Source organism: Siphateles boraxobius, unplaced genomic scaffold (genome assembly GCF_051911475.1).
Source record: "Siphateles boraxobius isolate OS27281-9 unplaced genomic scaffold, OSU_SipBor_1 110, whole genome shotgun sequence".
NCBI lineage: Eukaryota > Metazoa > Chordata > Actinopteri > Cypriniformes > Leuciscidae > Siphateles > Siphateles boraxobius.
In genome coordinates, this window is record NW_027508712.1 from 216043 (window position 1) to 236759 (window position 20717).

General features: G+C 41.8%; 1 protein-coding gene across 1 annotated transcript; it reads left to right on the forward strand.

The window, feature by feature from the left end:
- Positions 1-142: 142 nt before the first annotated feature.
- LOC143705026 (uncharacterized) lies at positions 143-17200 on the forward strand. The gene is made up of 9 exons (XM_077197460.1): positions 143-293; positions 2350-2398; positions 6707-7039; positions 7117-7136; positions 8089-8184; positions 8308-8467; positions 8545-8615; positions 8705-8800; positions 15235-17200. The coding sequence occupies exons 2-9, from the start codon at positions 2350-2352 to the stop codon at positions 15484-15486; spliced, it is 1077 nt and encodes a 358-aa protein (XP_077053575.1). The 5' UTR covers positions 143-293; the 3' UTR covers positions 15487-17200.
- Positions 17201-20717: the final 3517 nt, after the last annotated feature.

Genomic DNA, 20717 nt, shown 5'->3' on the forward strand with positions numbered 1-20717 from the left:
ATTTTATAGAGAGTTGAATGGATCATTTCAGTAATGACACATCATCCTAGTATAAGCATACGGTCATCAGACCAATCCCATCGGTTATCAGACCAATCCCATCAGTTTCCACTAATTAGGAAACCTTCCCTCTGATGTCATCAGGCTGGAGGAGCACATAGCAACAGAGAGAGAGAGAGAGAGAGAGAGAGAGAGAAAGAGGAAGGGGTAGAGGATCATATTGGCACACTTAACTTCATCCACAGCTGTTAACAACTCCAGTCTAATTCGTGCTTTCGCACTGTACAGTGAAGGTAAGTGATATTTCCCTATATACGTGTTCAGATGTTGCTGAAGTGTAAATATAGTTCTGGATGCAGCTGTAGGTTTAGTTGGATCTGCTCTGGCTGGAGATGCTGTTGCGTATTGAAGGTCGCCATGTTTTTAAACAGGTGTTTTCATGAGTCTAGAATTCATCAAGACCCAACATGCTGCATATGACGGATGATAAATATCACATGTGTGGATTAAGTTGAGAAATATTATTTAAAGTTCATTTTAGGTTCAGAGTTAGTACCTAGTTATTACCCAGTTATTGTAATTACTATAATAAGTGTATAGTACATACATGGGGAAAAGGATATATAAAGTGCTGTTGTGAATGTAGGCTGAGATTTCTTGCCTTTTTTTCTGAGTATGAGATCCTTGCAAAACAGGCTTGTTTTACAAAAAAAAAATACTGTTTGTACAGTATTTTATTTCCTTTTTATTCTAAACTGCTATATATATTAATATATTTTATCACCTTTTTTATTTTAATTTCTTTTGATTATTTAAATTCCTTCTAAGTAAAGCACTTTGAATTACTATTGTGTATGATGTGTACTATATAAATACACTTGCCTTGCCTTTACAAGTAACAATATCAAATCATTGGGAAGTACAGGATATTATATATATATAGTTCAGCCACACTGTAAAAAAAAATATTTCAAAGTTGTAAATAAAAGATTATTCGTTAGTAAGAAAATTGTTAGTAAATCCTATAGCCAATTTTTTTGAGTGCATCTAATTTTTTTATTATGCATTTCGCTGACACTGGTTACATTTTATTTTAAGGTGACGTAGTTACATTGTACTTACTCACATAAGTACTGAGTAATATTAATTAACTACATGTACTTACTATAGAGTTAAGGTTAGGATTTAGTCTAGGGTTAGTTGCTTGTAATTATGCATCATTTACTGTTGTAACTGTAGTAAGTACATGTAGTAACGTGAAACTACGTCACTTTAAAATAAAGTGTTACCGACACTTTTATCCAAAGCAACTTACAAAACAGCAACAAAAGCAATTCGTCAAAGAGCACACAATACTGGAAATATACAATGCCAGGTTTATTAGACAACTAGATGAGGAGATAGAAGAGGAGACATACAGACAGATGTTCAAAGTCATCTAAAATATGCTACTGTGGGATGGAAAGAGAAAGTCATAATTTGGTGGAACCGATGTTTTCACACAAGAGATGGTTTCCAGGGTAGTTTCCTGAAGGGGTTGTCACTGTCTCACGGGGAACGGAGTAACAAGCCGTGCTTTGCACTTACACCCGGGGGATTCGCAGAGAACAAACAAGTTGTTAATTGTGTGAGGGCAAGCGGCCTCGATGCAAGGGAACATCTGTAACTGTGAACCCGTGTGTTTGGCAGAGACACTGAACCCTGGATTGCGATTCCTGTGATGTAACATTGAAAAGATACCTCTCACCATACTCTCACACATGAATTATGTTGAATATCTGTCAGCTGTTAGATTTTTGCTTCATGTTGTTCAGTCTGTGGTGTAAAAAGGTCTATTAGTTATTAAAGAAAAAACACTTCAGCAAAACATGATCAGCTCAAAGTGTTTGAATCATTTTTGGTCCCAATTCCCAAATAATTTTTGGGTATAATGTCACAGTTTAATTTATTTTGCCCTCCCCACTTACATAAATGAACTATAGTGTCCTGCACACACCAGTAAAACAATATAAAAAATTATATCTGGTGTCTGAATCATTTTTGGTTTGACTGTATAAAAAGAAATTGACACGGTCCATTGCAGATCAAAGCAGAACATCGTGTGCCGAGGTCATGGGAGCTTAAGCATGTTCCACACCGACAATTATCACAGGCCACGTTTGCATAGCTCTCGGTGAAATAAATCTCCAACGTCATGCATGCAAACCACCGTCAGTGAATTATTTACAGGCAAAGGGAATTTTCTGATAGTGATACTCGTCATGATTTTTCTTGGTTGCTGGACTCATTAAACATGTCAAATGAATTTGATTGAATCATCAAAATACAAACATCTTTTCATGCCTTCAGATGGCGTTGGGAGAAATCAAGATCAAGAATGTGAGGTCTTCGAAAACAGGTTTGTTATTGTACCATTTCATCATGTTATTGTATGTAAATATATATTTTATGTGATTTGATTTGTGGTTAATAAATGGTTTTATTTAACATGCCAATGGAAATCAGTACTAATCACATTCTTTATGAAGCAGGGAATTTCTGTGTAAATCTTACACAAAAAAAAAAAACAACGCAAAAAAAACGTCTCAGGTTACGTATGTAACCCTGGTTCCCTGAGAGGGAACGAGACGCTGCGTTCTCCTGCCATACTTCCTGCATGCCCTGATCGACTTGCCCCCACTCCGGGCGAGGGTGAAATATCGTGCCCCCTGCTTGAGATAACAAGTCCCCCCTGACAGGAATCTCCATGGGAGAGCCTTGCAGAAGGGACACTAGGTCCGAGAACCACACTCGGGTCGGCCAGTGCGGGGCTACTAATAATATATGAGCCCCCTCCCGGCAAACCCTCTCCAGAACTCCCGGAAGCAATGATATCGGGGGGAATGCGTACAGGTGCAGCCTCGGCCACTCCTGTACCATAGCGTCCAGTCCGAGAGGAGCTGGATATGTGAGGGAGAACCAAAGCGGACAATGGGTTGTATCGTAAGATGCGAAAAGATCTATCTGAGCTTGACCATAGTTCTCCCATAGGAGCTCCACCACCTCGGGGTGAAGTCTCCACTCCCCGGGCCTCAGCCCCTGTCTTGACAGGATATCTGCTCCCACATTCAAATACCCTGGAATATAAACTGCCCTGAGTGACAGTAATTTTCCCTGGGCCCATAGGAGGATCTGATGAGCCAGTTTGCATAATAATAGGGACCTCAGACCCCCCTGATGGTTGATGTAAGAGACCACCGATGTGTTGTCTGTGCGGACGAGCACATGATGGCCTCTCAGGTCTGGCAGGAAGTATTTGAGAGCCTGAAATACCGCCATCATCTCTAGTCGGTTTATATGCCACGAAAGCTGATGGTCCTGCCAGACACCTGTCGCCGAGCGGCCACTCATGACCGCCCCCCAGCCTGTGAGGGAAGCATCCGTCGATAGCGTTACGCGTCGACAAGAAGCCCCCAATACTGGGCCTTGGGCGAGGAACCAAGGTTTCTTCCACATGACCAAGGCACGTAGGCATAGCCGCGTGACCTTGATCGTGCGAAACGGATTTCCCCTCGGAGAAAACCCCTTGGTCCTGAGCCACCACTGCAGGGGTCTCATGTGCAGAAGGCCAAAAGTAACTACCTTGGACGCAGCTGCCATGAGACCCACCAGTCTCTGGAACTGTTTCACAGTGAGTGACTGGCCTAGTTTTACCATATTTACGGCTGTGAGAATCGCAGAAATACGAGCTGGAGACAATCGTGCTTGCATAGTTGTCGAATCCCACATCACCCCTAAAAAAGTGGTCCTCTGGGCTGGGAGGAGCACACTCTTCTTGGTGTTTAGCCGCAACCCCAACCTTTTTAAGTGAGACAGAACGACATCTCGATGCCGAACTGCCAACTGCTCGGAACGAGCCAGGATCAACCAGTCGTCGATATAGTTTAATACGCGAATGCCCTGGAGTCTCAGAGGAGCCAGCGCTGCATCCACGCATTTCGTAAAGGTGCGGGGTGATAAACCTAGGCCGAATGGAAGGACCCGATATTGGTATGCTTCGCCCCCGAAAGCAAACCTCAGGAACTTCCTGTGATGAGGATGAATGGATACATGAAAGTAAGCGTCCTTCAAGTCTATTGTGACAAACCAGTCCTCGGACTGAATCTGTGATACAATCTGTTTGAGTGTAAGCATCTTGAACTTGAGTTTCTGAACTCTGCTGTTTAACTGACGCAGATCTAGAATAGGACGCAACCCCCCATCCTTCTTGGGAACGATGAAGTAACGGCTGTAAAACCCTGACTCTCTGCTGGGAGGAGAAACCCTTTCTATAGCCCCTTTTTGCAGAAGCGTCAGTACTTCTAGTTCCATGACCCGAGCCTGCCTTGGGTCCACCACTGTGGGAAGGACCCCTTGAAATCTGGGCGGACGAGAACCGAACTGAATTCTGTAACCCTTTTCTATTATATGCAGGACCCACTGAGAAATATTTGGCAGTAGTTTCCACGCTGCCAGAAATTCTACTAAGGGGACCAGTCTCTCGAGACTGGCCTCGGGATTCGGTTGTACGGACATTTCGGTGCCCTGAAGCGGCGAACCGGCAGGGAACAACCGAACTGACCGTTCTACGATCCTCCTCGGAGAGTCGTATGGGGACGCTGACACCTCGGTGCCCTGAAGCGGCGAACCGGCAGGGAACAACCGATGTGGCAGCGCTGCGACTCTCCTCAGAGAATCGCCCCCCAGAGGGTGCCGAGGATGAACGATTTCTCGAAATCGTCCCTCCTCGGAGGGGACCACCCTCAGAAGCCTGACGCCTTGGGCGTCAGGACTTCTTCTTAGCCCAAGCCTTCTTAGAGATGACAGTCCTCAGATCTTGCCTACCCCTAGCTGGCCTGGACTGCGACTGCCACCCAGATTCCCCAGATTGTGGAGGAGCCCGAGTGGCGACGCTCTGTTTTTGATGCACTCTGTGCTGTGAGGAGCTTGTACTCGGATGAGACTGCTCGGATTTAATAATCATTTTTCGCCCAGCAGTCTCGGGGATATTGAAACGTCGAGGAAGAAACCTCTGGAACGCAGCCGATTGTTTTTTCGTTTCTTGAAACCTATCGACGACACAGTTGATAGCGTCGCCGAACAAACTTGAAGGTGACAGTGGCGCGTCCAGAAGAACAGACCTATCTTTATCCTTTATATCAGACAGATTTAACCAAAGATGCCGCTCCGTGGCCACCAGGGCTGCCATAGAACGGCCCACTGATTTGGCCGTCTCCTTGGTGGCCCGGAGAGACAGGTCTGTTGCGCGACGCAATTCTCGAATTGCGTCAGCGCTGACTTCCTCACGTTCATCGATATCCTTCAGGAGATCAGCCTGGTATGCCTGCAGTATAGACATAGTGTGCAGACATGACGCAGCCTGACCTGCTGCCGAATAAGCTTTACCCACCAGCGAAGATGTAGATTTTAATGGCTTGGTGGGTAACGTCGGGGTTTTTAATGATGACGATGACTCGGGAGAGAGATAGCTCGCGAGCGTCTCTTTAGCCCGAGGCACCTTAACATAACCATAATCAGATGCACCCAAAACATTACTGTAACAGGAAGTTTGTGGGTTAAATACTCTGAATGACGCCGGTTTATTCCACGATCTCGAAACCTCATTGTGGAGATCGGGAAAAGACGGGTGTTTTAGATGGTAAAAATCTTTCATCTAATAAACTTTTTCTAGTAACACTCAAAGAATCATCGGCTGGCCATTCAATATTTAATCTAGCTACAGCACGAGATAAAACCTCCATAAGCTCCTCATCATTATCGGAGGCATGAGCTGGCGAAAACTCATATCAACACTGACGACATCCAGATCCTCAGAACTGGATAGCCGCGACAATGGTGCCCCAACCTGGGAAGGAGAAGCCGCAGCGCGGGCTCCTTCCTGGGCAGAGGCACCGGATCCAGCAGGTAAGGGTTGAGAAAGGGCTGGGCCCGTCTCAAGCCCCGCTACTAGATCCATATGCGAACCCCAAGATGAAAGCCTTCGCTGTGCCTCGGCAGCAGCGGGACCCGCACCCCGGGGAGCGCGAACCGAACCGTCCTCCTCAAAGAACGCCCGGCGAGAGCGGAGCGTCCTCACGGACAGCTTCTCGCAATGCTCACAGTCAGCTCCCTCGAGAACTGACTGGGCATGCTCCACTCCCAAACAAGCAACACAAAGCTGATGTGTGTCCCCACCCGTGATGAAACGAGGGCAAGTGACAACACAACGCTTGAATTCTTGTTTCGCCATAATATATATATATATATATAGATAGATAATGTGCTTGTGACAGACAACAATAAATAGACAAGGACAGTATACAGAGAGCGCTTGCTGAAGGCAACAGAAGCTGTCGCGGTCTGATTTCTGGTGTGCTTTATAGCTTCCTGGTCTATGACGTCACCGCCGGTGACGTCTCGTTCTTCCATTGGACTGATTATAGACGTGCTTCACGACGCAATCACGCAGAGCGTTCCCACCGCGTCTCAACGCATCTCGAGTTCCCTTGAAAGGGAACCCCGCTTTAATAATTTTATTGGAAATTCGTTCCTCCGTGCTTCTATCGTGCATGTTTTTCCATGCATTTCTCGGCTGGACAAGTTACATTTACAGTAACCACATGCAAATCCAGTAAATGCTCAATAGTTGTCACAGATATTTTCTGTCCTTCATCTGTTGGTCCAACAGGCTTTCTGTTTTTTCTATTACTGCAAATGAGTCTGCTCTCTAAAGTGTGGCCAGACACCACAACTGTACAAGACTCTTCCACAACTGTACAAGACTCTTCCACAACTGTACAAGACTCTTCCACAACTGTACAAGACTCTTCCACAACTGTACCGACAGCAAGCGCAACATCAGAATCTGTAACTCCTTCATTGCCTCCCGAGAGCTCGAGCTCCTCCACTTCAACAGGCCAGATGTCAACTATGGTCACATCAGGCTCTTCACACAGTAACACACAGAGCACTTCTGTCAGTAACACTGTCTCCACAATGGGCAGTACTAATATGAACACAGGTATTCTTTCTTTCTGTCATATTCACATTGTCTTTCATGTATGGTTAAAATGTTGAACTTGTTTTATATATTTTCAGATAATTCATCATCATCTGCGGTGAGTGCTGGACATGGAATGCTTAAGATACACTTTATATTAAAGTGCCCATATTATGCTATTTAAAAGGCTCCTAATTTTGTTTTTGAGTCTCCTACAACAGTATTACATGCATCCAAGGTAAAAAAAAAAAAACACTTTAATTTTCTCATAATATCCACTGAAGTATCAGCACTTTTCTCACGGTGTCTGAAAAGGTCCGATAAAGATTCAGTCTCTCTAAACCCCGCCTCTCTGAGAGCTGCTCTGCTCTGATTGGTCAGACCGGTCAGTCTGCTGTGATTGGTCAGAAACCAAACGCTCATTATCATATCTGAATCTCAGCTCTTGATACACAGTGATACGAACAGTAACGATGGTGTAGGTTTTACCGTATCAATCTCATCAAAGTGGATTTGCTTTGGCAGCAGAAAACAGTGTCTTCTCGACATTTTCGGCCAATTTTCAGCGCTTTTCAGCCAATCAAGACTATATATATGGAATTATGCAAATTAGTTACAAACCTGCGTGGGTTCAGCAGAAGAGAGACTAGAATTACTGACGACTCACTTTAGTTCAGAATCACTTCTTTCTTTTGGGAGACAAAAACTCTTTGCAGAGCTTTTACATTCACAAACAGCTGCTCTATTACACACTACATGAAAGGGAATATCCAAAAAAACATAATAGGGGCACTTTAAGCATATTTAACTAATGCATATTAACATTTGAATTAATCGTTTGATACACTGCAGTTATTGTGAAACACGTTTTAATATTGTACTTTTTTTTAAATACCTGCCTGTAATTACATCTACAATTACACTGTTGACCATCCCCTTACCCTTTACCCACCCTTAAACTTACCCATATAGCACCTAACCTGTCCTAGCCTTACCCGAATCCCAGCTCAATAGCAGCTTAAATGCTTAAAATGTAAAACTTGAATTGTAACTTTGTTCCTCCCTAAAAGATGTCCTGTCCAGTGTTTGATTGCACTACAGATTGTTACGTCCAGTTCATGAATGCGACGATGAAGCCCTGCCCATCCAGCTCTGATTTCTGTGAGGTCAGTCCACCGTGCGGCAATTTCAGATGCGAAGCCCCAGTGGAAATTAAATAATAATGCGAATCATGTGCTCATGAACTTGAAATGATTTAAAGAGTTACACCTTGCTCTGTTGCGCTTCAGATAATGACACAGAACACAAGTTACTCTGTCAAGTGCAGTGCCTCATGTGGTGTGCCCTGCGGGAACTCGACTCTCGGTAATTGCTCTTTGAAATGTTGCCACACAACCAGTTGCCTCAACGACACTCTGCTTGACTTGACCAGTTCACTCAGTACGACAGGTAACCTCAAACTCTGTCTTATTATCTCAGATATATGGTCGCATTTGAATATTGACTGTTTTATTACATACCTTCAGTAGCTGCAACGACATCCACGACCACTACAACAACCACAAAGGCCACGGCTCCATCCACCCAAGCAAACAATGTAAGAACACAGCCATTTGTCACTGTAGGGCACAAATAAACATTTTCTGCCAGTTTCTGACTTTTGCTTGATTTCTTTATTTCCAAAAGGGCAAGAAGTGTCATAGTATCAAGTGTGATGGGGCAGCGTGTTACAAACCCATCAGTACCAGCATGCTGTGTCCCGTTGGTCAGGATTACTGCATGGTAAAAAAAAATCATACTTCATATTTATTTCATAATTTAATGTTTAATAAATTTCTTAGTTAGGCTTAGACACTTTAATCATCTTTATCTTTTCATTAGATTAGATTAAATGTTTCCCCACCCTTCTGTCTATTAGAGCTAATGGACGATAAGTATAACTATAAAGTTTTAATAATCATTGAGAATAAACTGAAAAAAAGTGAAACAACCATGTCATTTTGGTGCATTCAGTGCATTTATATATTGGTCTATTCTAAAATCATGGTTTAAAACTGTTTTGTTTATTTTGACTAAAAGAAAATAACACTCCACATAGAAAATTGATTATAATTTTTTTTTATATATTAAGTGAAAATTTTACTTTCACATAATGGGCCCTATTTTAACGATCTGAAACGCAAGTATCAAACGCAGAATGCAAGTAACTTTGTGGGCGGATCACGGGATCTCCTATGTTTCTTGCCACTATTGGTCAAACAGGTTTGATCCGTCACTACAACAATTAGCCTGAATAATTTGGGTAAATGTGTAGGGTAGATTTATGCCTATTTTTTCACATCTTCATGGACACCACAATGATTTCCCTCATGCGGTAATATTTTTCCTTGTAATTCTGTATGGTTTGCAACAATGGGAACTACTGCGTTTGTGTAGAGGACAGAAGCAAACGTGCCTTGTGCACACGCTACATTATGGCCAAGCATGTGCCCTTAAAATAGCATCTGAATAACGCGCCACTGACTTTAGATGAGGTTTCTCCTGGTCTGTGGCGGAATTGTTTTCTGAAACTGCAAAATAGCACCAGGGAACGTTTGCGCCGGGTCACGCCTCCTCTTTTCCCTGAACCGCCCCGGGAGCGCAAGTTCATTCCCTAATTTACCGATGTGCGTTTGTGGAGGGAAAAGTCCGCTGTGCGTCGGGTGCAAAATAGGAACGATACATGCGTTGGTGTACAAAGTCCATTGCGATGGGTGCAAGATAGGGGCCTATAGCTAATTGAGCTTTTGTTTATGTTGAAATTAAGTTGTAAAATAAATTATTATTTACCTACATTAAGTATTCTTTTGAAAAATATATTGATTAATTATATGGTCTTTATGAATAATAATCTTTTTTCTTTCTGTAAATGTTTCTGTCCTTGGGAAAAATTATATTTTTCATTAATGTTGAATCAAAATTTAAAGTAGAACTTTTTTTGCTTTATTAATATATTGAAGTAGTTTTAAATGTAAATTTAAATAATTTAATTGTATTTAAACATGAGTAAAGTTATTATATGCTCTTTCATTGTATCATTTTTATTTTAATTATTGCTATTTAAGTGTCATTTTTTCTTCAGTTTTTATTTATTTCCAGTTAATAATTTTAGTGCTTTAACTTCAACTTATTGCCACGGCTGTTGCACAGGATGAGGCACAGACACGGAGGATCAACACATCATGAGCATGACACATTATTGAAGATCGCCACAGGAAAGAGCAAACAGGAACGTAACAAGGCAGCCGAAGGCGGACGTCCCTGATGGAAATCCAGACCTGTTGCTCAGGTTGGTATGCAGGTGTCTTGGATCTTCTGGTGTCGGCCTGGTTCTTATGCTGTCGGACTGCCCATTGCAGATGGAAGTGAGCTGAGTCCCAGACCCTCTTTTTAAACCAGTGGTCAACAGCTGGAACCAGACCTGACCAGGTGACCATGTTAAACTCACTGACACACCTAGAAGTTTGAAGAACGACTTCCACAATCTTGAGATAAACTGGGGACCTCGATCAGAAATTATATCTTCAGGTAGTCCGTAGTTTCTTAAGATTTGGTGGAAAAGGGCCTTGGCTGTCCCAAATGCGGTGGGCAGTACCCTTATTGGGACAAGGTTGCATGTCTTTGAGAATAGATCTACTACCATTAGAATGCATGTGAAGGACCCGGACAGATGGGGATGAAATCTTCTCCCAGGTTTAGAAGCTTTCCTTCCAGCAGGTATCTGGGAGATTTAGAGATGGCACAAATGGGACATCCTTGTACCAACCGATGAACTTCCTGGAACATAATTGGCCCCCGGAAGAGATTGCCGAGGAGTGAAAAGGTTTGCTGAATGCCTGAGTGACCAAAGCCCAAGGAGGAGTGAACTGAGTCCACGAGGGAAAGACGGAGAGAGGATGACACATAGAGTTTTCCCTCAGGAACTCACAGCGGAGCAAGTTCAGCCTGAGTGTCCTTGGTGATTTGTTCCTCAAGAGACCATTGGATAAGGCTGATGTTGATTATGGGAGGAGGGAGGATGTTCTCAGGAGGGACCATCAGAGAGTCTGGAGAATGCAAACGAGAGAGCGTCTGCCTTCACAATATTCGGTCCAGGTCGTTAGGATACTGTAAAGTTGAATCCGGTGAAGAATAATGGCCAATCCTGACAAGGATTCAGATGTTGCGCTTCACATTTGTACTCCAGGTTGCAGTAATTACCTCAAATGGGGTACTTCGCTCCCTCCAACCCATGGGGCCACTCATCTAAGGCTAGTTTGTTGGCCAATAGGTCCCAGTTATCAATGTCATAATTTTGGAGAAGAAGACAACACCACACCTACTCCAGAGGTTGATGCGCAACTTCTACGATAAAAGGATGTTCTGGATCAGGGTGGACGAGCGTGAGTGTGGTGGTGAATGCCGTTGGAAGGTGGTTGTGGCTGCTGCTGTCCTGAACAGAGGCTTTGGCTTATTGCAGAGTTAGAGGTTAATGGAGAGTCAATTTGGCTGAAGTTGGGAGATGACGCTTCCATAGAAGTTGGTAAATCTGAGGAAGCATTGTAGTTCAGAAAAACTCGGGAGGCAAAATAACGTAACAATTATGCATTTATTAACAGCCCAGCAAGCAAGTATTATGATATAAAGTTCTTTAGCGTAGGCCCCGCCCGTAGCTCGCAATCCGAGGGTACGGAATTTGCATTTCCTGCCTGAAGACGAAGTTAGGGGCGCAGCCGACCCCCTGGGAAGTATGGGATGGGACCATCCTGGTGGTGTTGGGGAGGATGGAGGGGAAGGGACCATCCTGTTGGTGGTGGGGAGGATGGAGGTGAATGTAGGCGTCAGCATCTGCAAACTCAGACATGTGTAAGTGCCGATCTTTTATACAACAAATATTAGAATACGATTGGATAGATGAGACGGTAATAAGTGACGTAACAATTAAGTCTTCCCGGTAGAACTTACGCTAAAGCTTTCATTTATTTTACTGTGGAGGGAATGGGCCAGTTTCTAACCTCCCCTGGTCCATCTACACTCCGTCTGCATCGATAATGTATCAGAGGAACTGAATAGAAGGTCGATGAAGGATAAGGATAAGGTAAAGGATGTTTTCCCAAAGCTTTTGGAGGACCTGCTTAACGTGGAGATGATGGTCAGTCTCGTTCCGGGAGTTGATCATGATGTCATTGATGTAGATCATCAGGAAGCGATGGAGGTACTCCCAATACACCTCATTCACAAATCCCTGGAATACAGAGGGTGATTTGGTTAGCCTGTACGGCATTACCCTATACGGAATTACTTGTAGTACCCGGTGGGTTTTATTATCCGGATGAGGTTGTACGTGCAACACAAGTCCAGCTTGTTAAAATTCGTGGACCCTCAAAGATTCTCGAGGGCTGCAGGAACAAGGGAAGACGGTATTAGTACTTGATATTATGTTGGTTGAGGCCTCAATAATCAATACATGGCCTCAAGCCTCTGGGAGTGGCAGGGGAGGTAAAAGGGTAGTTGTAGCCCTGGCAAAGAACCTCTTCTATATACTCCTCCATGGATTCTGTTCCGGGATGGAAAGCGGATAGATTCTACCTTTGGGCAATGATGCATCCAGCTGGCAATCGAAGATCAGGCCCATGATTGATGACGTGCTAGTTTAGCATCCTGGAACGCCTGGTACTCGGCTGGAATGACCATCTTACTCTCACTTTAAGGGCTCTCCACCGTGGTGGCATTGAGAGGTACGGTGTGCACCCACGCAGGTTTTAGGGACTTTTTGGGAAGCAGTCTTACTCCAGGCCAGAACCTTACCAGTGGTACAAGATATTTGAGGAAAGTTAATCTTAAGCCAAGTGCGTTCCAGTTGAGCCCTCCAGAACCAGCAGCAAGATCTCCTCTACATGAGTACATCCGATGTGGAGAGTGAGGGTAGGGGTATGATGAGTGATGATGCCTCGAGCAAGGGGCAGGGGATTTCTGGACGTTGAGTTGACAGAGGAGTTGTTCACAGAGATTAAGTTTCCTACGGAACCAGAGTCAAGGGCCTTGACTGTAATGGAAAGGTGAGCACTGTTAAGGTGGAATTAAGTGGGACAGTGATAATTTGTACCGATTGGATAACACTCACTGCTGGACAAGTAGGTTGCATGTATAGCATGTATAGCTCCACAGTATAGACAAGTGATTTAGGATGTGGTGAATTGGTGAGAGATGAAACAAGTCTACTTGTATACTGTAGGTTTGTCTACTGGTCCTGGAGGGCAGTTTGTGTGGCTTGGCAGTGGGATTGCAGGGCATACCTCCTGATCTTAAAATAGAGTATTGAAGGAGGCTTTCTCTCGTTGAGTCATCGTACACAGCGAGCTGGAACTGCAAAGATGGTTCCAATCCCTGGTGTTAAGCAGTAATGAGGAGAACTTCGTTCTAGCCACTCGTAGCTACCACTGTGCGGAACTGAAGGGTAGAATGACAGGCAGACGAAGAGGTTCAAGGAGAATCGGCAACAACAGGTAAGTCAAACAGGTAAGTCCTCTTCTCGCTAGTTACAAACGAAAGCAGACAACTGATTGTGGGGAAGTGGTGTTTAAAGATGCTCTAAACGATGTCACGCGTTTTTTAGGCCAAAACAGTTTTTGTCACATACAGCAAACATCTCCTCACTATCCGCTAGCTGCCTGTCCCCTGAACACACTGTAAAAAAAAAAAAAAAAAACGCGGTCTCTGCAGACACCCCAGGCTCCAAAAACGGCAACAAAAACAAACTGGGCTAAACCGCACCACGAAACATAACAAACTGTTCCAGTCAATAACCGACAAGAAGGATTTGGGGGAGGGGTTTGTGTGCGGATGAGGAGGAGGGAGGGTCTAGCTAGCCTCCGTTTTGTTTTACAATACTTCGCACGTCAACAAGAAGTGACGTCACCCAACATCACTTAGAGCACCATTAAGTATAGTTCTTGATAGGGTAAACGGTGACAGGTGAGCATGATTAGAAGTCCAGTGATTGTGACCGGAGAAGAGGAGTTGAGGGATCTGGCGAGCTTGTGGCAGCGACAGAATTTAAAATTTTTGTTATGTTTTACTAAAATTCATTTAAAAATGTTTAAACTGATATTTATATGTTATGTATTTCAATTAACACCAATGTTTTTAAAAGTTTTAGTTAATGGTAATAACCCTGGTATAATCATAAATATAATTTGAGAATCACTAATAAGTTTGGCTGTAAATTTGGCTGTTTTTTAGTCCAAAGAATACATTTTTCAGTGTAGGGAATTCCACTTAATTAATGACATAATGACATACGGTAACAAAATTGTTGTGATCACTTTTTCCAGCTGATGAACGATTAAAGCCATTTTCAGCCAATCAGAATCCACCTGACATTAAAGAGCTTGAACATTTAAAGCTGCAGATGAAAATTAAAGCTGTGCATGTCCGTATGTGGAGATTGATAAAATAAGTGGGGGCTGGCCCGGGATGACATTGCCACCATATTCTGAAACGTTGTGTGGTGAATGTCATTAAGGTGTTAAGCATGTTTTAAAGAGCACCTATTATGCTTTTCTCCAAGTTCATTGGTCTTTAGTCTGTAATGTTGCTGTTTGAGCATGAAAAAGCTCCAGTTCTTCTCTATATCAGTGTCAGTGTTTCTGAACTCCCTAAAAACGCCTCCATTGTAGTCTTGAGTTTCTTCTGTGAACGAACACGTCATAATATTCCTCATTTAAATAATTGATATGCAGAATAAAGGGGCGGAGCCTGGTTGAGTTAGTTAGTAGTGTGTTGAAACTGGCGGTTATGGTAAGGGACGGGGCATTTCACAAAACATGAAGCGCTCAACCAATTCAAACACACTGATCCAGCCGGCCAATCAGAGCACATTGTGCTTTTCAGAAGGAGGGGCTTCATAGAGACAGGAGCTAAACAGAGCGTTACTGACAGACTGGGAAGAGAGGAGCAGCAACAATGGAGAATATGGGGAAAATAATCAACATTCAATCATGAAAACCTGTTCTAGTAGAGCCCAAAAACAACATCAAGGCTCTGTAAAAGGCATAATAGGTCCCCTTTAAGACAGTTAATAGGGTAAATTTTCATTTCATGTTGACTTTAAACCATGTGATATTCAGTTAAAGGATCCGCTCTGATGCTAAATGCTTATGTTAAATCAAAACATAATCATTGTCTCGTTTTTTTAGCTAAAAAAGACAACAGCTGGCAGCGTAGAGAGCTGGCAAGCAGGCTGCAGTGAGGATTGCAGAAAGATGCCGGTTTGTTCAACCTCCGTTACTACCTGCTACTTGGAGTGCTGCAATGCCACTTCGACCGCCTCGTGCCTCAAACTGACCGGTGATGTGAACATGCCCAGCTCAGCCACCAGGGGTCCTCACTCTCCCGTGCTGCTGATCGCCTCTCTGCTGCTCTTCTGGATACTGAAAGTCTTCACTTGAGTGCAACAAAGTCAAATTTACAGGCAATCCAAGAAAGCGTAGAAAGTCTATGTTTGTTTTAAAGCTGTTTGTACTTCTTTTACCGTCCCTTTTACATTATTTGTGATGTGTGTGTGTGTGTGTGTGTGTGTGTGTGTGTGTGTGTGTGTGTGTGTGTGTGTGTGTGTGTGTGTGTGTGTGTGTGTGTGTACAAGATCTGTGTGAAAAGCAGAATGTGCACATGTGTATATATGTGAATAGATGCCAAATAAGCTTTACCGTGGGCATCCATAGAGAGTTCTGTCAAGTGGGAACGTGCGTGCCTGTTGTTGGATTCTTTAGTTCACTGAAATCATCCACCAAGGAATATATATTAACACTGAAGCAACAAATGTGAGGTTTGCTTATTCTTACATACAGATTGTTACTGAATTGTGTATCTGTTATTAATTCTTGCTCTTTTTTGGCATTAAAATTCAACAACAAACTCAGTACAAAAAATGGAGAATGTTAAACTTAACCTTTTCCATTAAGTTTAAGGAAATTTCCTTCAACCCTACACTAGATACAACACATACTACACCATTACAGTGCATTCTACACTAGATACAACACATACTACAACATTACAGTGCATACTACACTACATACAACACATACTACACTATTACAGTGCATGCTACACAACATACTACACTATCACAGTCCATACTACACTGCATACTACAAAGTGCATACTACACTGCATTGTACACTATTACAGTGCATATTACACTGCTACTACACAGTCCATACTACACTGCATACTACACTATTAAAGTGCATACTAAACTGCATACTACACTATTACAGCTCTACATAAACACATACTGCACCATTACAGTGGATATTACACTGCATACAGTACTACACTATTACAGTGCATACTAGACAACATACTACACTACATATTTCAAAACACAGGAGAAAACTCAATACAGAAAGGGCCCTAGTTTTTTTTACAAACTTCTCTCAGAGTGTATGTATGTATGTATACTTTTTAGGTGTAGTCAATCATGTCTTTATCTGAAGCTTATTTCTCTTACATATATATATTTATTGTGACAACCAAGTTTATATTCCATTTTACTCAAAAATACTCCAAAGAATTTCCTTAGAATGCTTAGATAATCCAATTTCTGATACTAATTATATACAATAAGAAATTGATTGTTCAAACCAGGCAGATTTCACCTTACAAAATAATAGTTAAGTACAAACCAGTTAACGCCAAACAAATTGAATACGCACTTTATGCATCTAAATGAAAATTAGACAATGTAAAATATTTATAATGCATTTATAATATTGGACATATAAAAAGCCTGTTGGTAAAACCCATACTTATTAACATAAAGCTTTATTTTTTCAGAGAAATGTGTTTATTAAATGCAAGTGTACAGATCTAAATGCATAGTTTATGCTTATTTTATTAAATTACATGTGATTTCATAACTTTGCCAGATAACACTAATGTACTGACAATATAACAAAGGTCATGATAAAGATTTTGACAGCTCGGTTGATAAAGGGTTGCAATGATTTTTATTTCTCTGTACTGCTTATATATGAAAAAAATTAAATACTGATATATTTATAGTAAGATGATATGATAACCAGCTTCATCTTTAGACAAGCAATATATCTTAATAAACTGCTTTTGAAATTAATAAATAAATGCTTTATCTTCTCAGCACCCAGCCTAGCGTTTATTTTTACATTTTCTTGTGCTTTACATTCTCCTAAGAAATGCTTATTTTTTTAACTGCTGTATTGGATCAATCAAACCAGTCTATATTAAATCTATATTAGTATATTAAAAGGCTTGGGAATATAGTATTCACATTAATGAAAGACTGAGAGGAGACATATTCAATACTCAGATATGGGTAAAAGCTATTACAATACATACTACACCATTACAGTGCATACCACACTACATACTACACTACACACAACACATACTACACATTACAATGCATACTACACTATTACAGTGCATACTACACTATTACAGTGCATACCACACTACATACTACACTACACACAACACATACTACACATTACAATGCATACTACACTATTACAGAGCATACTACACTACATACTATACTATTACAGCACATACTACACTACATACAACACATACTACACTATTACAGTGCATACTACACTACATACTACACTATTACAGTGCATACCACACTACATACTACACTACACACAACACATACTACACATTACAATGCATACTACACTATTACAGAGCATACTACACTACATACTATACTATTACAGCACATACTACACTACATACAACACATACTACACTATTACAGTGCATACTACACTACATACTACACTATTACAGTGCATACCACACTACATACTACACTACACACAACACATACTACACATTACAATGCATACTACACTATTACAGAGCATACTACACTATATACTATACTATTACAGTACATACTACACTACATACAACACATACTACACTATTACAGTGCATACTACACTACATACTACACTATTACAGTGCATACCACACTACATACTACACTACACACAACACATACTACACATTACAATGCATACTACACTATTACAGAGCATACTACACTATATACTATACTATTACAGTACATACTACACTACATACAACACATACTACACTATTACAGTGCATACTACACTACATACTACACTATTACAGTGCATATTACACTACATATAACACTATTACAGTACATACTACACTACATACTATCCTATTACAGTGACACCTTTGCAGTGCATACTACACTACATACAACACATACTACACTATTACAGTGCATACTACACTACATACTATCTTATAACAGTGACACCTTTGCAGTGCATACTACACTACATACAACACTTACTACACTATTACAGTGCATACTAAACTACATAATACCCTGTTATTGACACCTTTGCAGTGAACTACTACACTACATACTACATTATTACAGTGCATACTACACTACATACAACACATACTACACTATTACAGTGCACTACAAACTACACTATTACAATGCATACTACACTACATACTTCCCTATTACAGTGACACCTTTGCAGTGCATACTACACTACATACAACACTTACTACACTACTACAGTGCATACTACACTACATACAGACCATACTACAATATTACACTACATACAACACTATTACAATACTACACTACACATTACATTATTACAGTGCATACTACACTACATACTGCATATGCTACACTATTACAGTGAATACTACACTTCAGCATGTGTTTCAAATCTTTTTGTGGGAGTTATACGTCTAACGTTAGTTATTTTGATTGTTGTTCCTCCTTTTGGTCAACAGCAAACTATGTATCTGTCCCATGCTAAGAAGCGAGCGATAGCACTATTCCTGCTAATGAGTTTTGCTGTTTTAATTGCTCAGCTCAGAAAATTCCGACACACACAGTACTAGCTTTTCATCCATTTTGATTTGCGTGCTTGTTTGGATGCCCAGTTTCTATTGGCTATAGCGCAAAAATTGAATTATTTTGAACTTCGACCGCCGCGTGCGCACGAGCACGCTAATGATGCGCACCGCTGCACTTGCGCTTTGATCGACGCTGCAAAAAAACGTCTATTCGCGGCGCATGCCATTGTAATGAATGGGTTTCAGCTAAAAGATAGGCGCCTAGTCTAATTTTGAGGACGCCGCGTCAAAAATCCTGTCAATTTCAAAATAAACACCCTGTGCAAACTCCCAGTTGTATTGTACACCAGTATATCCTTGGTAGAAACCATAGAATGTAAGGGTAGAAACTCAAAAATCAAGAAAAACAACGTCGGACAGGCAAATCACGTGGTCTCACGCATCCAGTCTCTTCGCTTCTGAAATCCTCCTGGTGTGAGTTGGCACTGCGTGGAGGACGGAATAAAACCTTGTGTGAGCTGTAATGCGCCGCAGACGTGTGCAGTGTAAATAAGGGGTTAGACAGCATAGGCTAGCGATAAAGGGAAGCAGTGCGCGAGGCTTCTGTCGGAGATGGTACACTAGAAAGGCCTGGCTAGCTGGATGCGGTAATGCTAATGCCTTATTCTTACTTTTTAAAACAGCAAGGACAGATCCAGCATCAGTTACCGGAGTGAGGGATATGAAGCACCTGTCTGAGATAGTAAACAGCTTGAGTTCAATTTCAAATGCAAATGGAAAGTTTGTGCGATGTGTTTGTTTTTGTGTAAGAATGCCTCAACCTTTTAATACTGGCATTAAATTATTACTGACTTTTTCACAGAGCACTGGTATCCTGCTCTTTGTGTTGTGTTAGGGTGGTTATTAATAATAATAATAATGATGATGATGATGATGATGATGATGAATTTTATTTATATAGCACCTTTCCAACACCCAAGCTCGCTTTACAAAGATAGGTTAAGGCAGTGGTTCTCAAACTGGTGTATGTGAGGTGACAGAAGGGGGTACGCAAACAAAATGCTGAATTTTGCTGTTCATTCATGTCTACTCCACTCCAGGTCAAATTCCGTAAATACGCTAAGTGACATCCGATCAAATTTTTTGGGTCAAAACTAACAGCATTCACACAAGCAGCGTGTATATGATAGCCATGTTTTCGTGCAGATTAAAGTTATGCTGTCTTGGTAAATCGCGCTATACTGTCGTTCTCGACAATGTAGCTTACCTTTGTAAAAGTGGGGATTTAGCACTTACTAGCACAAATAACAAACACAGACACAGATCTCTGTGCATAGTGATCGATTTAAGATTCAAACTCTCTTCGATACAAAAACATACCCTGTGTGAGTTCCTGGGCCCTATCTTGCACCCGGCGCAAATGACTTTGTACACTGACGCATGTATCATTCCTATTTTGCACCCGCGCAAAGCGGACTTTTCCCTCCACAGACACACGTCGGTTAACTAAGAAATACACTTGCGCTCCCCGGGCGGTTCAGCGCAAAGAGGAGGCGTGTTCCGGCGCAAACTTTCCCTCATGATATTTTGCTGTTCTATAAAACTATTGCGCCACTGACCAGAAAAAGTCTAAAGTCAGTGGCGCGTAGCGCGTACATTCAGATGCTATTTTAAGCGCGCATGCTTGGCCATAATACAGAGTGTGAACAACGCGCACACACTGTAGATGATTCTCTCATCTACACAGATGCATTTAACT

What these genes read in the sequence shown, in the direction of transcription:
- LOC143705026 (XM_077197460.1), top strand. Translation starts at nt 2,350, where the DNA reads ATGGCGTTGGGAGAAATCAAGATCAAGAATGTGAGGTCTTCGAAAACA. An exon ending in TGTGAGGTCTTCGAAAACAG is followed by an intron (nt 2,399 to 6,706) that starts GTTTGTTATTGT and finishes TTGGTCCAACAG; the next exon opens with GCTTTCTGTTTTTTCTATTA. An exon ending in ATAATTCATCATCATCTGCG is followed by an intron (nt 7,137 to 8,088) that starts GTGAGTGCTGGA and finishes CCTCCCTAAAAG; the next exon opens with ATGTCCTGTCCAGTGTTTGA.